At 36.8% G+C, this 19,758-nt stretch overlaps 3 protein-coding genes and 1 long non-coding RNA gene across 6 annotated transcripts; 3 read left to right on the top strand and 1 right to left on the bottom strand.

Annotated features, from left to right (window-relative positions):
• Positions 1–18: 18 nt before the first annotated feature.
• Positions 19–2,923, top strand: LOC130417276 (alpha-tocopherol transfer protein-like). The gene is made up of 5 exons (XM_056742716.1): positions 19–292; positions 1,114–1,267; positions 1,363–1,556; positions 1,632–1,742; positions 1,847–2,923. Exons 1-5 carry the CDS (start codon positions 98–100, stop codon positions 2,051–2,053), a joined length of 861 nt encoding a protein of 286 aa, XP_056598694.1. The 5' UTR covers positions 19–97; the 3' UTR covers positions 2,054–2,923.
• LOC130417279 (uncharacterized) lies at positions 1,594–4,230 on the bottom strand. Its single transcript, XR_008906162.1, has 3 exons — positions 4,116–4,230; positions 1,873–1,935; positions 1,594–1,718 (listed from the first exon to the last, which is right to left on the bottom strand). It is a non-coding gene; the product is annotated as an uncharacterized LOC130417279 (long non-coding RNA).
• A 169-nt stretch (positions 4,231–4,399) lies between these two features.
• On the top strand, positions 4,400–19,645 carry asph (aspartate beta-hydroxylase). 3 transcript variants are annotated; one of them, XM_056742714.1, is made up of 9 exons: positions 4,400–4,532; positions 8,119–8,274; positions 8,808–8,852; positions 9,374–9,442; positions 13,553–13,621; positions 15,491–15,553; positions 15,829–16,785; positions 17,235–17,279; positions 17,576–19,645. In XM_056742714.1, exons 1-9 carry the CDS (start codon positions 4,493–4,495, stop codon positions 17,581–17,583), a joined length of 1,452 nt encoding a protein of 483 aa, XP_056598692.1. In that variant the 5' UTR covers positions 4,400–4,492; the 3' UTR covers positions 17,584–19,645. The 3 variants fall into 3 exon arrangements, with proteins under 3 accessions (XP_056598692.1, XP_056598691.1, XP_056598693.1); XM_056742713.1 differs by lacking the exon at positions 4,400–4,532 and adding an exon at positions 6,834–6,990; XM_056742715.1 differs by lacking the exons at positions 4,400–4,532; positions 8,808–8,852 and adding an exon at positions 6,834–6,990.
• On the top strand, positions 11,696–13,208 carry LOC130417278 (myb-like protein X). The gene has a single exon (XM_056742717.1). The coding sequence runs from the start codon at positions 12,185–12,187 to the stop codon at positions 12,557–12,559; it is 375 nt and encodes a 124-aa protein (XP_056598695.1). The 5' UTR covers positions 11,696–12,184; the 3' UTR covers positions 12,560–13,208.
• Positions 19,646–19,758: the final 113 nt, after the last annotated feature.

Genomic DNA, 19,758 nt, shown 5'->3' with positions numbered 1-19,758 from the left:
TCTGTAATGACATGATTTGTGCGGCTCTTTCCCTGCCCCTCTTACGTAAGCTGCGGGTCTGAGGGGAGAACATGCAACTCGATCGGGTCCCGCAGACATGAAGTCTGCCGAAGTTGAAAACATTGAAGAATTAAATAGTTTGTCTATTGATTCCAGTCGGATTGAAGTGTACTTGACAAAGCTTAAACAAAAAGCAAAGGCAGAAGCAAGCATTGGACACTTGGATTTGTCTAAAGCGTTTTTGATACAGTTTCTGAGGGCGAGAGACTTTGATGTTGAACTGGCGCTCAAGGTTTGTAGCATTGCTTTGCTCTTACTGCGAATTTGCCTGACTCGTGCAAACGTGCACCGCTACTTTTCTTCTGTAGTGATATGAACACTTTGGTTATACAGGATTTGATTTTAAAGCCATAGCGAGATTTGCCACATGAAAGTTGTCATAGTGTGTAATGTTCAGTAGCCTATGTAGCCCAAAATTCTTGACTTGGCTGAAAACCGAAACAATGTGTTTTGATTACTTTTGGTTCTGATTGACTTACCATACTTTTGACTGCTGTTAAAATAATTGAACATGTTAATATTACGTTCTCGCGTTTAAATAACATCCATATTTGTAACGTACTGTTTATAAAAAAAGTTAAATGCTGAATAATGCAATGTTGACTTTAAACAAGGTATATTTGAGTTCCTTTAAGATCTTGCTTTATTGAAATAATGACATAAAGAATTGCAGAAAGCTTGATCTCAAAATCTATTTATGGTGTTTATATTAAGCCAAAACTTTGAAGAATACCAATTTTAACCCCACATTACAAGATGTTTGATATCTCACAGTCTGCATGCATCCAAAGCCAAAAATAGGTGATATTGGTATTCAGATAACTTTAAAGTTATTGTCCAGAGATTTGATTTAACAGCAGTGAACACATATACTTTCTTACATTGCATTATGTCAACCATTATCTGTCTTCTTTGCATCATCTGTGTCAGTATAATCATGATACAATTATCTTGAAAAAAAGCTATGAACTGAGTTTACATATAAAGCATAATGAGAATACTATAGCCAATTCTGCATATATTCTGGAAATGTCTTGTGTCTCCTATACACAGCTGTTGATTAACTACCACAAATGGAGACAAGAATGTCCTGAAATTACTGCTGATCTGCGGCCATCATCCGTCATAGGTCTTCTCCAAAACAATTACCATGGAGTTCTGAAATCACGAGATGACGCTGGAAGCCGAGTTTTAATCTACAGGATTGGCAAGTACACATAATAGCATAAATTTATGTGTATATATATTTTGTTTTTGCTGCTACAATGGCAAATATAACACATTTTCCATCACTGTTTCCAGGTCAGTGGAACACCAAAGAATTTACAGCTTATGATGTTTTTCGTGTGAGCCTCATAACATCAGAGTTAATTGTTCAAGAATGTGAGACTCAAAAAAATGGACTTAAAGCTATATTCGATCTCCAAGGGTGGTGCTTTGCTCACGCTCTGCAGACCAATCCTTCTTTGGCAAAAAAGATATCGTCTGTGCTTACAGTAAGTATGTATTCAAAAATAATATTTTCTTTAGATCATGTGAATGTAATAAAAACATCTGCTTCACTGTCATAGGACTCCTTTCCTTTGAAAGTTCGTGGCATTCATTTGATAAATGAGCCCATTTTTTTCCGTCCGGTCTTTGCCATGATTCGCCCATTCCTGCCAGACAAAATCAAACAACGGGTCAGTCCTATTTATGTACACGTATATGAGACATTAACGAGAATTCATATTAGTTTATAACATCTATGTTGATGCTATTAACACTGCTGTACTTTTCTTAATAGATTCATATGCATGGTAGTTCATATACCCGGAGTCTCTGTGGTTGTTTTCCGAAAGCTATCCTCCCTCCTGAGTATGGTGGCACAGGACCCTGCATAGATGAAGTGTGTCAAGAATGGACTGAGTACATTGTGGAGTCTGAAGACTATCTACAAAAGGTCTCAGACTTTGGTGGAGGAGATACTTCACAATGTTCTGCCCACAAATGATTTCAACAAAGGCACTTATTGTTTTTGTAAAACAGTTCACTTAGTATTGGTGAAATTTATCACCCTATTTCTAGGATTGAATGGGGCAGCTTTTAAAAGTGTTTTATATTCCAGACTGGAAAGGCCACTTTCACAGTCAAAAGTGACATTCCCGCAGTTACTTATTTTAACGGAATCATACGTTTGCATAATTTTATTGAACTGTATATCTTACAGATATTGCAAGTATTTAATATACCTCTGAAGGTAAAAATCAAGAGATGTCTATTTGCACAAGCTGCTTTCATCTGAAGATAAATCATTCTGAAGGAAATGGTGAATGACACAACCTGTAATGTAATCTGAAATATTAAAGTGCCTTTGCTACCTTCTCTTCAGAATTACCAGTTTAGATTTCCATAACAATGGACATAACTCAGGAAGAAAATCTTTGTGCTTCTGGAAGTTTTATACAAAGCGTAAGTTCAGCAACACAATTTTCTTGTAGCAGTTTAAATCGGTCATTCTGACTGAAAAAAGTGAATGAATCAGATGTAAATAAATGTTTTAAAACTAGCTACATTTTATATAAACAACTTAATACATGCACTTATTAGGCAACACCATGAAGTGAGCGAGTGAAGCTACACTTTGGCCTAATGCCTTTTGTTCACTCTTGAGCAAATATGGTCAGGGACTGGTGACCTTATACTTGATATCATTGTGTTTACAGATTTACTTGAATTTCTGAAACACTAGATCTATTTTTACTGCCTGTGTATTTATACGTGTTTGAGAAATTGACTGTTTTACATTTCTGTACATTGTCGTAATAAAGAATAGCTACGCAGACACAATGTGTGGCTCAAATAAACAACCAGAAAATTGCAACAGTCCATGTTTGTATTTTTTTACCAATATCATGTGTACTGTAAGTCTTTATTCAGAGATGTGAGCTCACCAAAACCAACATCTCCTTTACTGCTTTAGGATTCCTTTCCTTTTATTTGATATAAGCTAGGATTTAAAAAAATATGAAACATTTAGATAAGAACAGTACTTTTGTTTTCAACCTGAGAACATATAAACCGAACCAAACCAAATGTTAGCGAATCTACTCCTCCTGAAAACAACAAGGCCTACTTCAATCACGCCCTCTTCTGGTATAAATGACAGAATGCAACACGAGATATTGTGTAATGTGTACAACATTGAGTGGATTCAAGATATTCAACTCAAAAGTATGCTTAAAATAATTACATTATACAGTGAAACTACTTTAAATGACACATTACTCTCTTACGTATGCCAAATGTAAAAACAGATGTGCGGGAAAGAGACCATATGGCCTCCTTCACCTTTCAGTCCATCGCAACACCTCAGTCTATCACAAACTGTTGTGATGGTTGTTTTAAAGAAACATTTGTTGCGAAACATTTGTTGCAGAACTTCATTTCCAATTTTAAAAGTGTTCTGATTAATATTGAACTCAATTAGATCATCTAGTTAACCTACTTGAACTTTTAAGTAAGACTATCTTTCTTAAACTTCCTATTTAAAATAGTTTAGGTCCGACCAAACAAGCATAGTTAAGATGCAAGTATGCTGATTACTTCTGTGATGTATCCTCCCATTTAATATTGTAATATGTAAGGGAACACGATTTTAATTCAACAGTGTAAGACAAAGCAATCAATGTAATTCTTTAAAGTGCTTTAAGTAAAAGCACGAACCCCAGAAAACAATTTAATAGTTTCAGTACCTCGTGAACTTTAGGATGAGGTGGACAAAAGCCGAAGGGGGCGGGGCGCAACATATAGATCAGAGTCAGGAGAACAATTTGTACTAAGAACAAAAGCCAAACTTGAAACTTAAATTCATCTCCACAACAGATGAAACGTTATTAACGTCAAAGGTGAACGTGCTGGTGGAATAAAATGCCCTCTAATACTTCTGAAGACAAGCCACTTTAATAGATACATTTGAGACGAATACTTATTTAACCTGAGGGAATTGCAAATTTTGTATACATTGTATTCGTCGTATATAACACACTGTTTCGACCATTAAAAACTGAATTTACCTTTATATTTTTTATAGAAAAAAAGACATGGAATTTTCTCGCGATACGTGCGATCTTCCATCTTGCCACGTTCCAGTGCTGGCAAAAACGGGGGTAGTACGGGGCGGTCCTGCCTCGCAGGTATCCACACGATTGAATAAAGTCGATGGCCTCTGCTCGACCATTGGATGACATTTTAATTTTCTCCGCCTACAATGCCTTAGAATGGATATCACTGGTCGAAAGCTTAGTCATTCAAAAGGGGAAGGGTTGCTATGGACTTCAGCGTATGAAAGCATAGGGATTTGATTTTGCAGGGACTCATAGGCATCAGAACTGAGACTAGAATTACAGTCCTTTCCATTTCTACAGCAAAAGTCAACGAACCAACAATTGCAATGGCTCCGAAGAAAAATGCTAAAGGATATATCAAAAAAGGTTCGTAAATTGACATTTTTACTGTTACGTCACTAGCCTTTTGCAGAAGGCCTTTAAGTTATTCGGGCGGCGGGTGCCAGTAATGATTACGTTGATCTAATTTAAATTGCTCAAGTTGCTTTTGGGTTGGGGTTACAAACCACAAACAGCCAATACTAAAATACATTACATGCGCGTGGTCAAAGTATATATATGCAGTGTGGTATGTACACTAAATCGTACATTAGTAGTTTACGTGCGTTTACGTAGAAGTTACGCCACATTTGCTTCAATCCGCAGCGTCACGTTTGTTTACTTGAACATTAGACTGCATTCCTGTACTCTCTACGGCCTGGTGTAACGTTACCCATTTGTTTTTGTTAATGCAGACGGTTACTCGTTCTTGACCTATATTTCTAATGTTTGCTCATGCTGGAGTCTGAGTTGCTCAGCGAGATCTTCTAAATGCTCACGTGTCAACATTGGTGGGAGGGGTTACACGTTGACTCTGGGGTCCCGTATTCCCCCATGGATTTAAAGAACCACTTCTTTCCTTCTGCTAAATCAGAAGAGGGGTTAAACGCTCTAGTTGAATTTCGTAACTGTTGTTATGTAAGAGTGATCTGAATGCATTTTAAAACTAATGTGGATAAAACTTTATGCATTAAAGATGCATTTCTATTTTTACCATGAAACGTGCGACTTCGTGATACAAATGAGATCAAATGCCTGCTTGCTATGTTACGTGAAGAGAGACCATATGCAAATATTTCTTCTCCTATTAACTCTTCTTTCGGATAATTTCGGTTTTGCAAGTCATCCCAATTTTCTCGATCAAAGCCATTAACTGGTTTCCTGTGCGTAACGCTAATGCACAATAGCCGCGCATCTGTCTACTGAAGGTTTAGCAAGAGTTCACTTAATTCAGTTTTCCTAAAAAGTAGTGTAAGTCTTCACCTTTTTTTCCTTCAACGTTGAAATGACTCTTTTTAGGGCTTTTTCAGATGCACAGAATACCTGACAGGATTCCACAGCAATGGTAAAGAAATGAGTCCGTCATGGGTGGTGTGCTTGAAATAACTCCGCATGTTTTTAATCTGATGCATTTCTACTAGTATGTGTTTTTGTGTTAATGGTTATTGTTGATAAATAAAGTTGAATGTGTGTCACAATTTGTTCACAATGGTCCAGTGAAGATTGTTTTGTTTATTCAAGTACTCTTTCATCATCAGCCAACAACTAGATGTTCTTATGAAAAATAGATATATGCCATTATGTTGTGCCTACCTATAAACGTTTGTAATTTAGATTTTGTGATCTGTTTGGGATTAAGAAAACTCTTGTGAAATGCTTGAATTGAATACTCTTGTCCTATGCCCATTGTTCACTATTGACTTTTAAACCACAAATTCACTGTGATCATGCATTCAATGAGAATTTGTGCTGGACTGGTCATACAGGATTCTAGGCAGGGTTAATAGCTGATAAGATCACATTGTGGGTTTGGGTTAAGTGCAATTGCCTGACCCCAAGATTGAAACCGCTTGCTTGGAATGAGATTCATTGACGCGTGTTTAGGTATGTCTGAAGAAGAGCATTTCAAATCAAACATGACCCATGAAATAAAGCATTATGTACTTACAAAGGCATTGCCCTAGCAACTTCTACAAAGGCAATTGATGAGCTACAAAAGATGTATGACACACCGTATTTCACAACAGATCAATTAAATAAACGGGAAAGGGGAAGAAGTTGGTTGGGACACAATGGCAGCCTTTTGATAACCTGTGGTTTTAGACACATGTCGAGCATGTGTGACTTAAGGGGTGTGTCTTGTTGATGCAGTCTGATAACAGTGATGATGTACAGTATTGTAAAGTGTACCGACGGTGGTATTATGTAGTTTTTTTATTTTTGATAATGTTTGTTTAATTTCAAATGAGGTTTTCACAATTTTGTAAAGTTGCTTTTGACAAATCCAAGCTGAAGCCACTGGTTTCATGTTTGTTGTTTCAACAATACATTAGTGAGTCCTGTCCCTGTATGGGGAATGAATAGCTCTTTGGCAGGAAGTCACTAAAAGTTTTTTGTTTGGCGTTGAGTTTACAGATAATAAGAACATATAAATGCAGTTAAGCATTACAGTTGTGGCCTGTTCATTTCTTAGTAAATAATTTGGTGACCAAGCAGCCTTTTCAGTTGTGGCTTGTAGCAGGATGGAGTGAGAGCTACCCCTACCCTTTCATATAAGTGCTTGAGATTTTCTGGCTTTCATGCGGACAGTTCTAAAAATAATCCGTTTGCTGGTCGAGTTCCATATTAAGTTCCGGCTCGATTCACCAGGAACAAAAGCAGGAGATCAGCAGTTGTTGAGCGGTTTGGGGTAGGATCGGGGTAAAAGACGCTCTCTTATTCCCCTCTTCATCTTATGGGATGGGGGAACCACAGGCAGAGGTCAAGGTGGTGAATGAAGAAACAGGTTTGTATGTGTTTGCATTGATATAACCTTCAGGATGAAAGATGACATTTCATTAAGCGTGGGGATGTGAGATAAAGCCTTAACATTTGAAATGGCTCGATTCATTTTGAAGAAGGTTAGCAGTCAGTTTAATTTGCATGGTGTGTATAGGAACATCTTAAACTTGATGTGATACTTACTACTGCTGTAGGAGTCGAGTCGTCTTTTGAAATCATTTCAAAATATTTGTTTTGTCTTGTGGGTGTTTGCAATACTGTTTGTATAGCCGTAACTGTATAGTTTGCTTCAGTTTCATGCTGTGCGTGCATGAATTGCTTGTTTGGTTTGACCTAGAGAACTTTGGGGACAAAACACCTGTTCATTCTTCCCACCAGAGCTCTAAATGCAGATGTATTTATACCAGGCTTGCAAGGGGAGCGTCAGCAGACTCAGAATAACTGCACTCTTTTAGCCTTGCTGTTTTGTCACCTTCCGATTTCTATAGATGTGATTTGAGATGCAGTCTTTAAAAATATTCATAGGAATCTTTTATCTTACTAAAGCAGAAGTCACATGGATCATGCTTTTAAAAATGGAAACAATTAATTGCTCCAGATTTTTTGCTCAATGCAAACATAATCAGCAACTTCCATTATATATGGTGGAATATTTTTATTCGCACATTAATGAAAAAGTAATCCCACTTTAAATGCTTGGGTCTATTATGTGCACATATAGCTTATTGATATGTGTGCAATATTTTATATAGTTGCACTGAACTGGTTGTGTTAAAGGGATTGTTCACCCAAAAATGAGAATTCTTGCATCAGTTATTCACCATCTTGTCATTTCAAACCTGTGTGACTCTTTCTTCAACAGAACACAAAAGAAGATATTTTGAAGAAAGTTGGTAACTAACTGCATGTCTGAACCCATTAACTTCTATTATATGGACATAAAAGCCAGTGCAAGAGAACAGGTGCCGTCACGGTTCGGTTAACAACTTTCTTCAAATATCTTGTTTTGTGGAAGATAAAAGTACAGATTTGAAATTACAAGAGGGTGACGACAATGTGTCAATTAATCTGTGTTTGCTTTTATGCTGATTTTATTTCTGAAATGTGTGTAACCTCCTTTATCATCATGCAGATGCCAAGCCGCAGCAGGTGAATAAGAATGGCAAGAAGGCAGAGGGTGGAGGAGGAACCTCCTTCTTCACCTGGTTCATGGTGCTTGCTCTCCTGGGCGTCTGGACCTCAGTAGCTGTGGTGTATTTTGACCTTGTTGACTATCAAGGTGTAATCGGTGAGTACTACGTTTGCACTTTGAGATCTCTTTTGTATAGAAATATACTGATAGGTTTTTTTATGCCTTTTTTTAACAAACAATTGATTCCGATGTTGACATTTGTCACTTTCTCAATTATTTAACAATCTGTCGTTAAAATTGATCACTCTTTTGATCATGTCTTAAATAAGCGAAGTAGCACTCAGGTTAGGTATGCTAGCTGATTTATTTCTGCAGTATCAAATTATTTTCATTGAAAATGGATTGGATCCAGTTATCATCCAACAGGAGACAAAGAGTAAGATTTGTAAAAATAAAAATAAATAAACATGACTATTTAAGTATTAAATACTAAAGTATTCTTTATTTTGTTATATTGACCTTTTTTACTCTATAGCTGATATGCAGATGGTTTGATCAAAAAACGCTTGTAAAATATTGTTGTTCATACATTAGTGCATCTCTGCTTTTGCAGACCTTTTGTGTATATTCAGTGTATTAATATACTTTAATGTAATTATTTCAATAACTGGACTTAATTTTGCATGCAGCCAAAGCAAAGGACTTGCGCTATAATCTTTCAGAGGTATTACAAGGTATGAAATCTAAAGCATTATCTGGGTTCACCTTCATAAACCACATTTCATTGATAGAATTTATCATTCTCAGTTGGTGTGTTTGACATCCTTTTTTTTTTTTTTCTGAAAATCAGTAGTTGACAAATAAACTGCATGTTCCCTATGGTATGAATTTAGGAAAAAGGCACATGTATGGTTTATTTTGGTCAACTACCCAAATACACAGTATAAGATTCATCACCCAACACACTTGTATAAACCGATGTAATTTGTCAAATTAAGATATTATTGAAAGTGAACAGACTTGTCACTTGCCAACATACATAGTTTTTGGGCAAATAAACTAAGGCTTTGATCGGACAGATGTCAAAAATCTGATAACTAAGTTTGTTGTTTGAAAGTGATCCAATCTGGTTTGACTTTCCATTAAAATCAAGCAAACTATGTGATATTCATTATTTAGTGACTGGTGGAGGAAATGGTGTTTTTGGAAACCGTATATTAAACAAGATTAAATTTGATTTAAATTACTTTACTAGGAAAACTTGTATCCTATGATGCCGATGGGGATGGAGACTTTGATGTGGAAGACGCCAAAGTTCTACTAGGCAAGTGCACTGATTTCAATGACTTTATTGCAAGAATTTACATTTTTTTGCATGGCTGACTTTGGTTTACTTTTGTGCAAATTTGAAATTAAATCGGACCAATGCACTTGCATGGTACTTCATCATGCTATTGTTATCATCCTTTTGTTCAGCCCACACCCTTTCTTTAAATAAGATCTTGCATGAGTTTGGGAATAAGTCCACATCGACAATATAAAAAAAAACTTGTTTGCTACTGGGTAAGAAAATAAAGAGATTTATTTTACTACCGTAAAAACCACCCGAGCCCTACGTTCATCCATAACTGTTCTATTTATTATTTTCACGCATGTTTCTTTTTCCTCTTCTGTACCTTGGCGTTCTTTTAAAGCATCTTTACCCCCTTTTTATAGCTTTGGATCTTTATCTACTAAACCTTGCAAACAACCTCCACCCTTTCTCTGTTTTCCTGCTCTCCCACTGTTGTTTCTTTCCCTCTCTCCTTATTTTCCCGTCTGCGTAGGGCTGACCAAAGATGGCAGCAAAGAAAACTCAGACTCTCTTGAGGAAGTGCTCGATATGTTAGCAGAAGAGGGCACTGATTGGTTTCAAGGTTTCTTCACATTCCTGTATGACGTTATGAGTCCTTTCGAAACGCTAGAGGATGAAGAAACCGAGGCAACAGCGGAGGATGTTGCTGGCACGTCACAGACTGAAGGGGTTCAGGGCCAAAAGACATGTGTTATTTTAGGCCTTCAGAATCAATAGTTCTCTACTGCGATCGCGACAGAAGCATTTTATTAGAAATGGACTTGCTCACTAGACGTCTTGACTTTTGTTTCAAAGACTTGAGAAATGCTTTGTTGGTAAGATTACCAACAGGCACTTTTGAAAACCTGTGAACTCTCTGATGATGTCATTATGAACATTTAAACCTTTGTAAATATGTAGATCGTGCTATTACAACAGCTAAATATATTTACCTTTTTCTTATGACCTCGGTGCTGTAAGTTCTGCCAATTTAATATATATCTGCTGCATGCCGAACTTAGTAAATATGAATTCAGGATGCATATTTAAGTTTTTCTTACAGTTTAGCACTATGCATGACACAACATAACACTTTTAATTTTCATTGTGTCTTTGGGGCTGTAAATAGCGTATTTTGGGGCAATTTTCCTCCTCAGGAATTCAGTGTTTTGTCTTTTTCTGGTAGTGCTGAACACAGAAGAAGTAGTTTGGTATAATATATATATCTATAGTTGGTTTGTTACGATTTTGTGTTTCCTTGAAAATACGAAAAGGCATTTTTTTCAGATAACAAAAATTATGTAAAGTAATAATGTACTGTGGTCTTCGAAGAAACGATTAAGTGTTTTATAACTATGCAAGAACTAGTTCCATAGCCCAGTCTTCTCCAGTAATCTTCCTGAACCCCAGAGTTCTGTAACCGTCAACAATCGGTTCCTACCTGCCAGTCGAAAGAACCTGTAATGGTGTGCCTACCAAATGTACTGAAGTGTTTATAAAGGTTCTGTACTATCAGTCCTAGAGGAGCATAAGTTTCAATCATGTAAATGTAACATGCTCTTCACACATTTTTTCCTACACACCTCAGGAATTATTTATGATATTGACTGTGCTTCAGGACTTGACGTGATCTATCGCTTTGCGCGGTTTATTTGCCTAGAGCAAAATGCGTTCAGAAAAATTAAGAATGTTGTTATGTAGCTTTTTAGCAGGAGTTGGAGAGCTATTACAAAAATATTCTACTTGTCTTAAGATTTAGAGAGCGATCGGTACTTTGACTGATTGCACCTTCCAACCGTTTTGACATTTTTTTGCTTTTTCCTGGGGTCATTTTGATTATTCAGGTTTTTAAAATGCACTTTGGCTTTTATCTGTGTTTATTATATGTGTATTACATGTGCTCACATGTTGATATCCGTTCGGTTTTCCAAACATTACCTGTCTTGTAATTCCAGTTGGTTTGTTTAGGATAGAAACGTTTTTCTTTGATCATTATTTAAGAAAAAAGCCTTTTATAATGAAATTTTTTTTAATTAAAAAAAATGCAATCAGGTTAGACGTGGGTGGATTAACTTGTCAATATCTTTTTCACACATTCCTTTGACACTAATAAAAGCAAAGGCAGGGCTTGCAAGCAATAACTTGTTTCGTGTTGCAAACGTTGACTTATTTTGAAATTCTGTCTTATTCACACCAGATGAAAAGAAAGATGTTTCCAGGAGAAAAGGTATCTTGCACACTTGATCTTAGTGCATGGGGCAGACTAGCATCTAGTGTGTTTTGAGAATTGAACAGGGAATCTTCATTTTTAAATTTAAGATGGATTTGCATGATGGACCTGACATTAACTATATGTCAAGTTACATTGTTATTTTTCTGTTCATCCGAGGAGTGTTTAATGGTAATTTATTTGCAGTTACTACTCAAAACCTGCATGTATTTAGACACTGCAGTTTCCAGATAGTACTAGTTTTGTGGAGTTTTAAAATACATAATCCTGTATGCTATATCACAACATGCTAATGAGGGTGCTCAGAATCCTGTTACTTACAACCCTAAAAGCGTTGTTGTGTGGCTTGACGTGTGAGTGGTGTTGGAACTTCGTTACAGTAATTACATCATCACTCCCTAGAGCTTTCCAGCACCAGAGATGTTGGGTTGCAGCTAAGGGAAGCTCTAAAGCAACAGCTCACCATCATCCATGAGAGAGTGGAGGCCAGGAAAATAGCTAAAATGGCACTGGCAGAGGTTAGGAGCATCCTAGCCAAAGAGGAGGAAGAGAGGACCATGAGCCGAATAAGGGAGGAGTCTGAAGCCAAGGCATGGGAGAGGGCTGAGGCACTGCTGAAAGAGGAAGGAGAGAGAATAGAGAAGGAAGACGTGAAAAAGGCCATGGAAAGGATTAGAAAAGAGAAAGAAGAAAGGGAAAAAATGGCAGAAAGAGAAGATGCGAAAAAGGCAAAAAGGGTGGAAAATGCTGATGTGAAGGAAAAGCCAGATGATGAGAAGGTGGCTCACAACAAGCCTGTTGAGGAGGAAAATAAAAAGGTTGAGAAAGATGGTAAAGTCAAGGAGCCCAAGATGGTTGCAATTAAAAAGAAATTGTAAGAGCTGGGAATTTTTTTGTGTAACTTGTGTCTACATCTTGCTGAACTGGATCCCAGTCCTTGTACCTTCTTGAGTAGGACGTCCTTATTTTCTTACTGATAGTTTACCCAAAAATCTAAATTCTGTCATCGTTTACTCACCCCCGTTATTTCATACCTGTGTGACTTATTTTCTTACACAGAACACATAAGATGTGTTGAAGAACGTTATTAACTTGTTTTGTGTCAATACTAGAAGTGAATGGGGGCCAGTGCTGTTCAGTTACCAACTTTCTTCCAAATATCTTGTTTTGTGTTCTGTTGAAGGAAGAAAGCCATACAGTTTTGAAATGGCAAGAGGAAGTAAATGATGACAAGTTTTTCTTTTTTGGGTGAACTATCACTAAGTGGCATGCAGTAAAAAGTTTATGGAGTGTTTGAATGGCAAAGCCAACAAGGTGCTAGTCACTGATCATCATGTGGAAATCCTTTCATTTCTCTTAATATTTTCTTTATTAGAAGGTAGAATCTTAGTTTACTCTAACTTCTAGCAATACTGTTATGATTTTAACCTTAAGATTTTTCTGATGTTGTTCATGTCAAAAACATAGTATTACTTTATGGACAAGAAGCTTCTTGTGTTGTCAATAAACTATGAATCTCTAAATTTATTTCAGTGCTTCGTGTGTTTTTCTTTGTGATGTAAAAACAACAAAAATAATATTTAAAATCATGTGCTTGTATTTCACGCTTCAAAAACAGTACTACTTTCACAAGAATGCTTGTCTTTCCTCTAAATCTATAAACTGTTCTATGAATAATCACTTTTCCTCTTACATCTCCTATTGGTCTGTTGAAAATCTCAAATGCGTATCTTTTTGTCTGCAAGTCGACGTATAGAAAAGTCTCTATTGTGACACAAAAGTAAACCAAAAGTCATCGGGGCACATGCTTGTTTCCTGTGATGTATTCCTCACATGTCTCATGTATGCACATCCACATGTGAAACATTCAGGACTGACAGATAAGCCCAGCATTGTGACCGGAGAATCAGTTCAGGATAAACTGGAACCTGTGGAAGAAGGTAAAGTGAAATCGCATACAGGATCTGTATATTCTTCACAATGTATATCACATAAAGATATGTTTCACAATCAACAATTTATTATTTATCGAAGATGGACATATTGTATATACAGCAGCAGCAAAAATTAAGAGACCTTTCGAATTTTCGTTTCAAATCAGCATTTCTAGATGTATTGTGGCCATTCCAGTCCAGTGTTTGTTGCATTTTAATAAAATCAAAGCTCAGGAGTGACAAAGTCATCCAATAGCAATGTGAAAGACTGACAGCATGTCAAGACACAAAAACTGGTGAAAAATCCAGGTCATCACATAAAAATAATATTTCTGAACTTTTCCTAAATACTTGTAAAAATATTATTGTTGTATTGCTTAAAAGTTAATATGAACTTGTTTTCTTTCCAGTATTTGAGGTCTGAAAAAATGCAGAGCATCTTTTCTGTTCTTTTGACCTGTTTCTCCAGTTTTCATTTTCTGCAAATAAAGGCAAATAGAAACAGATTTTGTTTTTATTTATGAGAAATTTTGTTAGTTGTTCACAGAATAAAACGAGAATGAACATGTTCCAAAAATACCTATAAACAGTGCATTTTAAAATTAGAAAAATTATCTCTCTGAAATGGTCTCTTATTTTTTTTCAGTGGCTGTATGTTTGAAAAAGAAAACTAGTAAAAAGGAATTGCCTTTAAAGATCATTAAACATTAACACTGTCAATACAGAGGTGTGTAGCAAGGACATTTGATGTAAAAATAACCCTTATTGTCACCTTTGGGTGTTGGAAACATAAGCACTTTTGTACCTGGGACATAGCAATGATAAGCCAGTCTTGCCACATAGCGTCAAAATTGTTGTTTATTTTCACATAAAAATAACCAGATTGACCTGCTGGGAACAGACATGAATGACTAATCTTGTCTATTAAAGTCTGAGTAAAGTGACATTAAAATATGTGTTCTGAGTTTGTCACACAACACAAAAGTGTGTTAGTAACCCGCCAGCCAAATTTGAAAGGAGAAAAAAACAGAGAAAAGTTAAATAAGTTAAGTTAAAAATAAAATAAGTTATCAAAATCTTTGAAAAATAAGCAGGACTGCTTAAACCTGTGCTGGCGCTGAAGCCCCGCCCACTCGCTCAACCAACATCGAGTCCCCAGCCCAGTAGGCTATATGTGAATATGTTTTATAGGAGGATTGGAAGTCAATGTGCAGTGATCCTCCATCCGTTTACGGTTTTCTCCTCCAAGAATTTGCGTATGCGTTACCATTCGCCTGTTATTTAAGCCATTCCCAAAAAATCCCGAACGGAGATGAAAAACTGTTTTAATGGTTTAACTCCACAAATCAGTCCTACAGACTTTTGAGTCTTTGTAATGTGTTTCAGCAATAAATTTCTAACATCCATAATATGTTTAGAAACAATTCTCAGAACTCTCTTTACCCGGACCTTAAGATCTTGGTTGCACTTTAATTTACATTATATTTATGAAAAATACTATTAACTCATGTTTTTATGTTTTATGGGTTAGAGGTTCAGGGGGTTTGTACACAGTTTTACTGTACAGTTGGTACATTGTTTGTTCATGTGGAACAGAACTGTAAAATAAAGTGCTACTAAAATCTTTGTTTAGCTGGTAAAAGCATGTGTACACATGCTTGTACTAAGGCTATACAAAGGCTCTTGATTCAGAATAATGGATGCTGTTTTTGTTTAAACAGATTAGTATAATAGTCAAGCAGTGTCTATTATGAACAGTGTATTTGTTTTTGAATTTGCGACGGTCATAGATTCATAGTTACATTGTGGGGTTAGTCTCAATGCTCAAAGATATTTTATTGTTTTTATCTGCTTATGTTTCCTGCTTCGCTCCAGAGTCTATTGTAGAGGAAGAGATTCAAGCCACGAAAGCTGAGAATTCTGTTCAGCCACCACCAGGTAAAACTTATAAATATGTAATTGTCACTATTTGACCCTTAAAAACGATGCCGTTAGAATTTTACTACTTTTTACGCTTTGATCACAAACCTTTGTTTTAGTTTGAGAGTAGCTGTTGTGGCTTTAGTAATTATTGTACAATTTAATAATAAAAAAAGTAAAATTTTGTAAAACAGTGTGTAGTATTTGGCCCCTGCATATATCCCTACCATGTTTGTTTTTTAAATATTTTGGCACCTACCAAGAGTTTGTTATTAAATAGTTTTGTTCCACAGAACTAGAGGCTGTGGAGGAGGAGCCAGAGGATTTTGAGGAGGAGCCAGAGGATTTTGAGGAGGAGCCAGAGTCTGTGGAGGAGGAGCCAGAGTCTGTGGAGGAGGAGCCAGAGTCTGTGGAGGAGGAGCCAGAGTCTGTGGAGGAGGAGCCAGAGTATGTGGAGGAGGAGCCAGAGTATGTGGAGGAGGAGCCAGAGTATGTGGGGGAGGAGCCAGAGTCTGCGGAGGAGGAGCAAGAGTCTGTGGAGGAGCAGGAAGTCCCAGAGGAAGAACCTGAAGTTGTTGAGGAAGAGCCAGAGGCTGTGGAGGCTGTTCCTGTTGAAGAGGAAACTGAGGAGGAGCCTGAGCCAGTTGAGGAATCTGCACCACTTGAGGAAGTGGTTGAGGAAGATATTGCAGAAGAGGCTGCACCAGTGGAGGAAGCAGTTGAGGAGGCTGCACCAGTGGAGGAAGCAGTTGAGGAGGCTGCACCAGTGGAGGAAGCAGTTGAGGAAGTGGTGGAGGAGACAGCACCAGGAGATGATGAAGTAGAAGAAGTGACAGAAGAAAATGCACCAGTAGAAGAAATAGTGGAGGACGCAGTAAAGGAAGCGGAACCAGCTAAAGAGCCAGCAGAGGAAGCTGAACCAGCAGAGGTACTTGAACCAGCAGATGATGTTGAACCTGTAGAGGAAGTAGTAGAAGTGCCTTCAGAAGAAGAAGAAGAAGCAGCAGCAGAGGATGAGACAGCAACAGAAGAGGAAACACCTGAAGATACAGCTGTGGAGGAACCATCAGAGGAGGCAGAACCAGTGGAAGAAAGAGAACCAGTGAGTGAAACAGCAGAGGAGTCTGTCCTTAATGAAGAAACGATACCGGATGAAGAATTAGTAGAGGAGACACCTCAGGAAGATGAGGAAGAAGAAGAATCCACAGTGGAGGAAGCAGAGGTTGAGGAGGAGAATGTAGAAGAACAGGGTACAGTTATAATGTTTATGGTTTGTTTTCAAAGGTTAATTAAGAATGGTGCTCAGAAATGAAAAGATAAAATATTATGTTTAGACAAACACATAACAGCAAGATGTCGAAAATGTTTGCAACTGATAGGGTGAGGAACACAGAAAATGCTGGTCATGTGGTAAAGTGCACAAGAGTTCTATTTACTCTTGTTTATTTTGATCTGTGAATTGTTTCCACAATTCAGCAAATACAGACATAATCATTCAAACAATCAGGGTGTGTCAAGCTATTGGTAATGATGTTTTTGTCTCTCTAGTTAAACTGGTCAGTCAATGTACAGATTAGGGTGCAAAAATAGAGTGTGGTCCCTCCTGTTTAATTACAAACCAGAATGTTAATTCCTTTAAAGTGAAACAATTTGATCTGTAGAGTTGCTTTAATGTGAAATGTGCTTTGTTTTATCACAGAGGAAGCAGCTTGGGAGGAAGAACAGACTGAGGAAGACATTGCCGGTTTGTGTTTTCATTTAAAATAAAATAAAACAAACAATGAACATCCCGTTATTGTATTGGAAATCTGTTCACTTAGCTGGTTTTACTGACTACTTTTACTGAATAAACTATTTACATAGGTAATTACTCAGACAGAAGAACAACCGGAAGAGCCTACACATAAAAAGTTTTGCCATTGATATTCTGTCATATTGGTTTTTATTTTATGAAATGTTCATGCAGAACTAAAGGTTGCTTTGTAAACGATTAAGAAGGTACATTTAGATGTTTTCAACATAATTTGCGTTGTGTTACAGAAACATAAAGCATGAGGCAGTATGGAGGATGAGGAAAAAACCAGCACCGCGTGGCATTCCACTGGAACTGTGCAGCTGCCAATTCTCATCTTGGATTTTTTTTTTTACTCAAGCCTACTTGTTAATTGATAATGTGGTCTCATGTGTATAAATACACTTTTTAATGTTTCTGTTTGGTTGTTTAATTTTTCTCCTTTCTCTTGCAGATCTTTATAATAAGGACAAAACGTTTTGAGTCCATCCCCTAACATAGATGTGCTGTAGCCATTTTTGATCACGGCTAATAGTTAGATTGTCGTTCCCTATTGTTTGTGTTTAAACACTATCATGTTGCTTTGTAGCTCAGAGATAATCACATTTTATTCCGATTTTAACTTATCAGCATGTCTTCATCAATTTTATCTTTTTGCTTTAATGTGAAGGTACTATGCAAAGCTGCACTGATCTCGCGCTATGATTTCAAGTTTTGTACTACCTGAAAGTGTTGGGTCTGCATTTCCAATGTTGCATATCTAGGACAAGTTTATGCTGGCAGGTAGATAATTGTCATGTGAAGCGTGTGTGGAGCCTTTGGCGTGCATGTTTGTATGTTGGTTTGAAAGTTCATAACGTTTGGCGAAACAATCTTTTGAGCCATTTTTCTTATTAGTATAATGTTTTCTCATTTATCTTTATTTCTGCTTACTGTAAAGGTTTGAGTACCGCTTTGTTTTTTGCCAAGATCTCACAATGAGCAGAAGACTTTCACTTTTGTATTTTAGAAAGCAAAGGTTTTAGCTAACATTAAAAAAATTAACTTGTGATTCCGCTCTGTGACATAGTAATACAGCTAATATGGACCAATACAGTGTACATTCCCTTCATAGGGTGTTCATAGGCTTATATTTGGATGAGCTTCAAGCTATTTGTTCCTGGCAGACACCATGTCTACACTGAACCCGACATGACAACCTACTTGTTCTTAATGGATTTTTCTCGCCCTGCAGAATCCAGTGTGGACAAAATTTCTAATTAAAATGGGTTCTAATGCGTTTCCAATATCTTTTGTCGTGTCCCGTCCGGTGTAGACACGGTGAGACACTCCAGCTGCTGTGCAGTATGTGTGAAATAGCCTTACACCGTATATAGAGCAACCTATTCTATAAAAACTTTATTTTTATAGCGGTATAAACCTAGTGCTTCATCAGTCTAAATTAATTTGTTAACCTCACAGCCTCTGCACTCCATGTGCATATATGCTGCCCCTTTCAACTGCTGGAGATCGTTTTGTTGTCTGCCATCAGAAAAGAATGTGACGGGTGTCTTGTCACTAGAATATTTTGAGCTAGATTAGTTTGTATTTACTATTATTGTCAACAGCATTGCCATGGTTATTATAAATACGGTGTATGTCTAACCTAAAATCAGAGTAAATAGTGAAGTAATGACTTTGAAGGAAACTCTGGCTCTTGTTTCACTGTGGATTCTTTTCTCCTCAAGGTATTGTTTTATGTAAACTGTGGTTTTACGGGCCCTGCCAGAATAAATTGTTTATGTGATAGGCTTAAGCAAATGCTGCAAATCAATGGTTTTACTATGGCTGCAATGTATTTTTGAGTTTTATTACAACACTATAGGGCGTTTTTGACCCTTAACACTTTTGAAGTCAATGTGAATTTTAAAGTGGTATTAATTTAGCATATTACAAACTTTGTTGTTGAATTTTTCTTTTATTTAGGTTTTGACGCTTTGTAGTTGAATTGAATTTTACAAAAGTGTTAACCTCTAAAAGCCATATGTAAAAGGTTGGATTTAGCAACCTTGATATAGGCCATACTTCAGTGGACCAACACCTCACAACCAGCAATAAAACAATTTATAAAGAGGTCATTTTTACTGTGGTCCATTAACACAGAAGTTTACTGAATACTTTCTATTCAGAGGTTTACATGAAATCCTGCTGTATAGGCTTACTGGTTTAAGTTATTGAGGTGATTGTGGTTTTAGGGAGTTTTGGGTAACTTTGAAACATCTGTAAACTGTAAATGTTTGGAGTGCTGCAATAAAGGTTGGGACAATGATAAAACAACATACACCTGTGTTGTTTTTTTCTTCCAATTTCTGTAAAACATCATTACTTATCCATGTTATACATAGTACTGTAAAATATTTTCTTGCCTTGATCTGTTTAGGTTATCTACTGC

This window comes from Triplophysa dalaica, chromosome 3 (genome assembly GCF_015846415.1).
Source record: "Triplophysa dalaica isolate WHDGS20190420 chromosome 3, ASM1584641v1, whole genome shotgun sequence".
NCBI lineage: Eukaryota > Metazoa > Chordata > Actinopteri > Cypriniformes > Nemacheilidae > Triplophysa > Triplophysa dalaica.
The sequence above is the reverse complement of the archived record's forward strand: the minus strand, read 5'-3'. Positions and strand labels throughout refer to the sequence as shown.

Bases quoted from the DNA above. Each gene is read 5' to 3' on its own strand.
- LOC130417276 (XM_056742716.1), top strand. From the start codon at position 98: ATGAAGTCTGCCGAAGTTGAAAACATTGAAGAATTAAATAGTTTGTCT. The intron at 293-1,113 runs GTTTGTAGCATT...TCCTATACACAG, and splicing joins ATGTTGAACTGGCGCTCAAG to CTGTTGATTAACTACCACAA. The intron at 1,557-1,631 runs GTAAGTATGTAT...TCACTGTCATAG, and splicing joins AGATATCGTCTGTGCTTACA to GACTCCTTTCCTTTGAAAGT.
- asph (XM_056742713.1), top strand. From the start codon at position 6,945: ATGGGGGAACCACAGGCAGAGGTCAAGGTGGTGAATGAAGAAACAG. The intron at 8,853-9,373 runs GTATGAAATCTA...TTACTTTACTAG, and splicing joins TCTTTCAGAGGTATTACAAG to GAAAACTTGTATCCTATGAT. The intron at 9,443-13,552 runs GCAAGTGCACTG...TGAAACATTCAG, and splicing joins AGACGCCAAAGTTCTACTAG to GACTGACAGATAAGCCCAGC.
- LOC130417278 (XM_056742717.1), top strand. From the start codon at position 12,185: ATGGCACTGGCAGAGGTTAGGAGCATCCTAGCCAAAGAGGAGGAAGAG.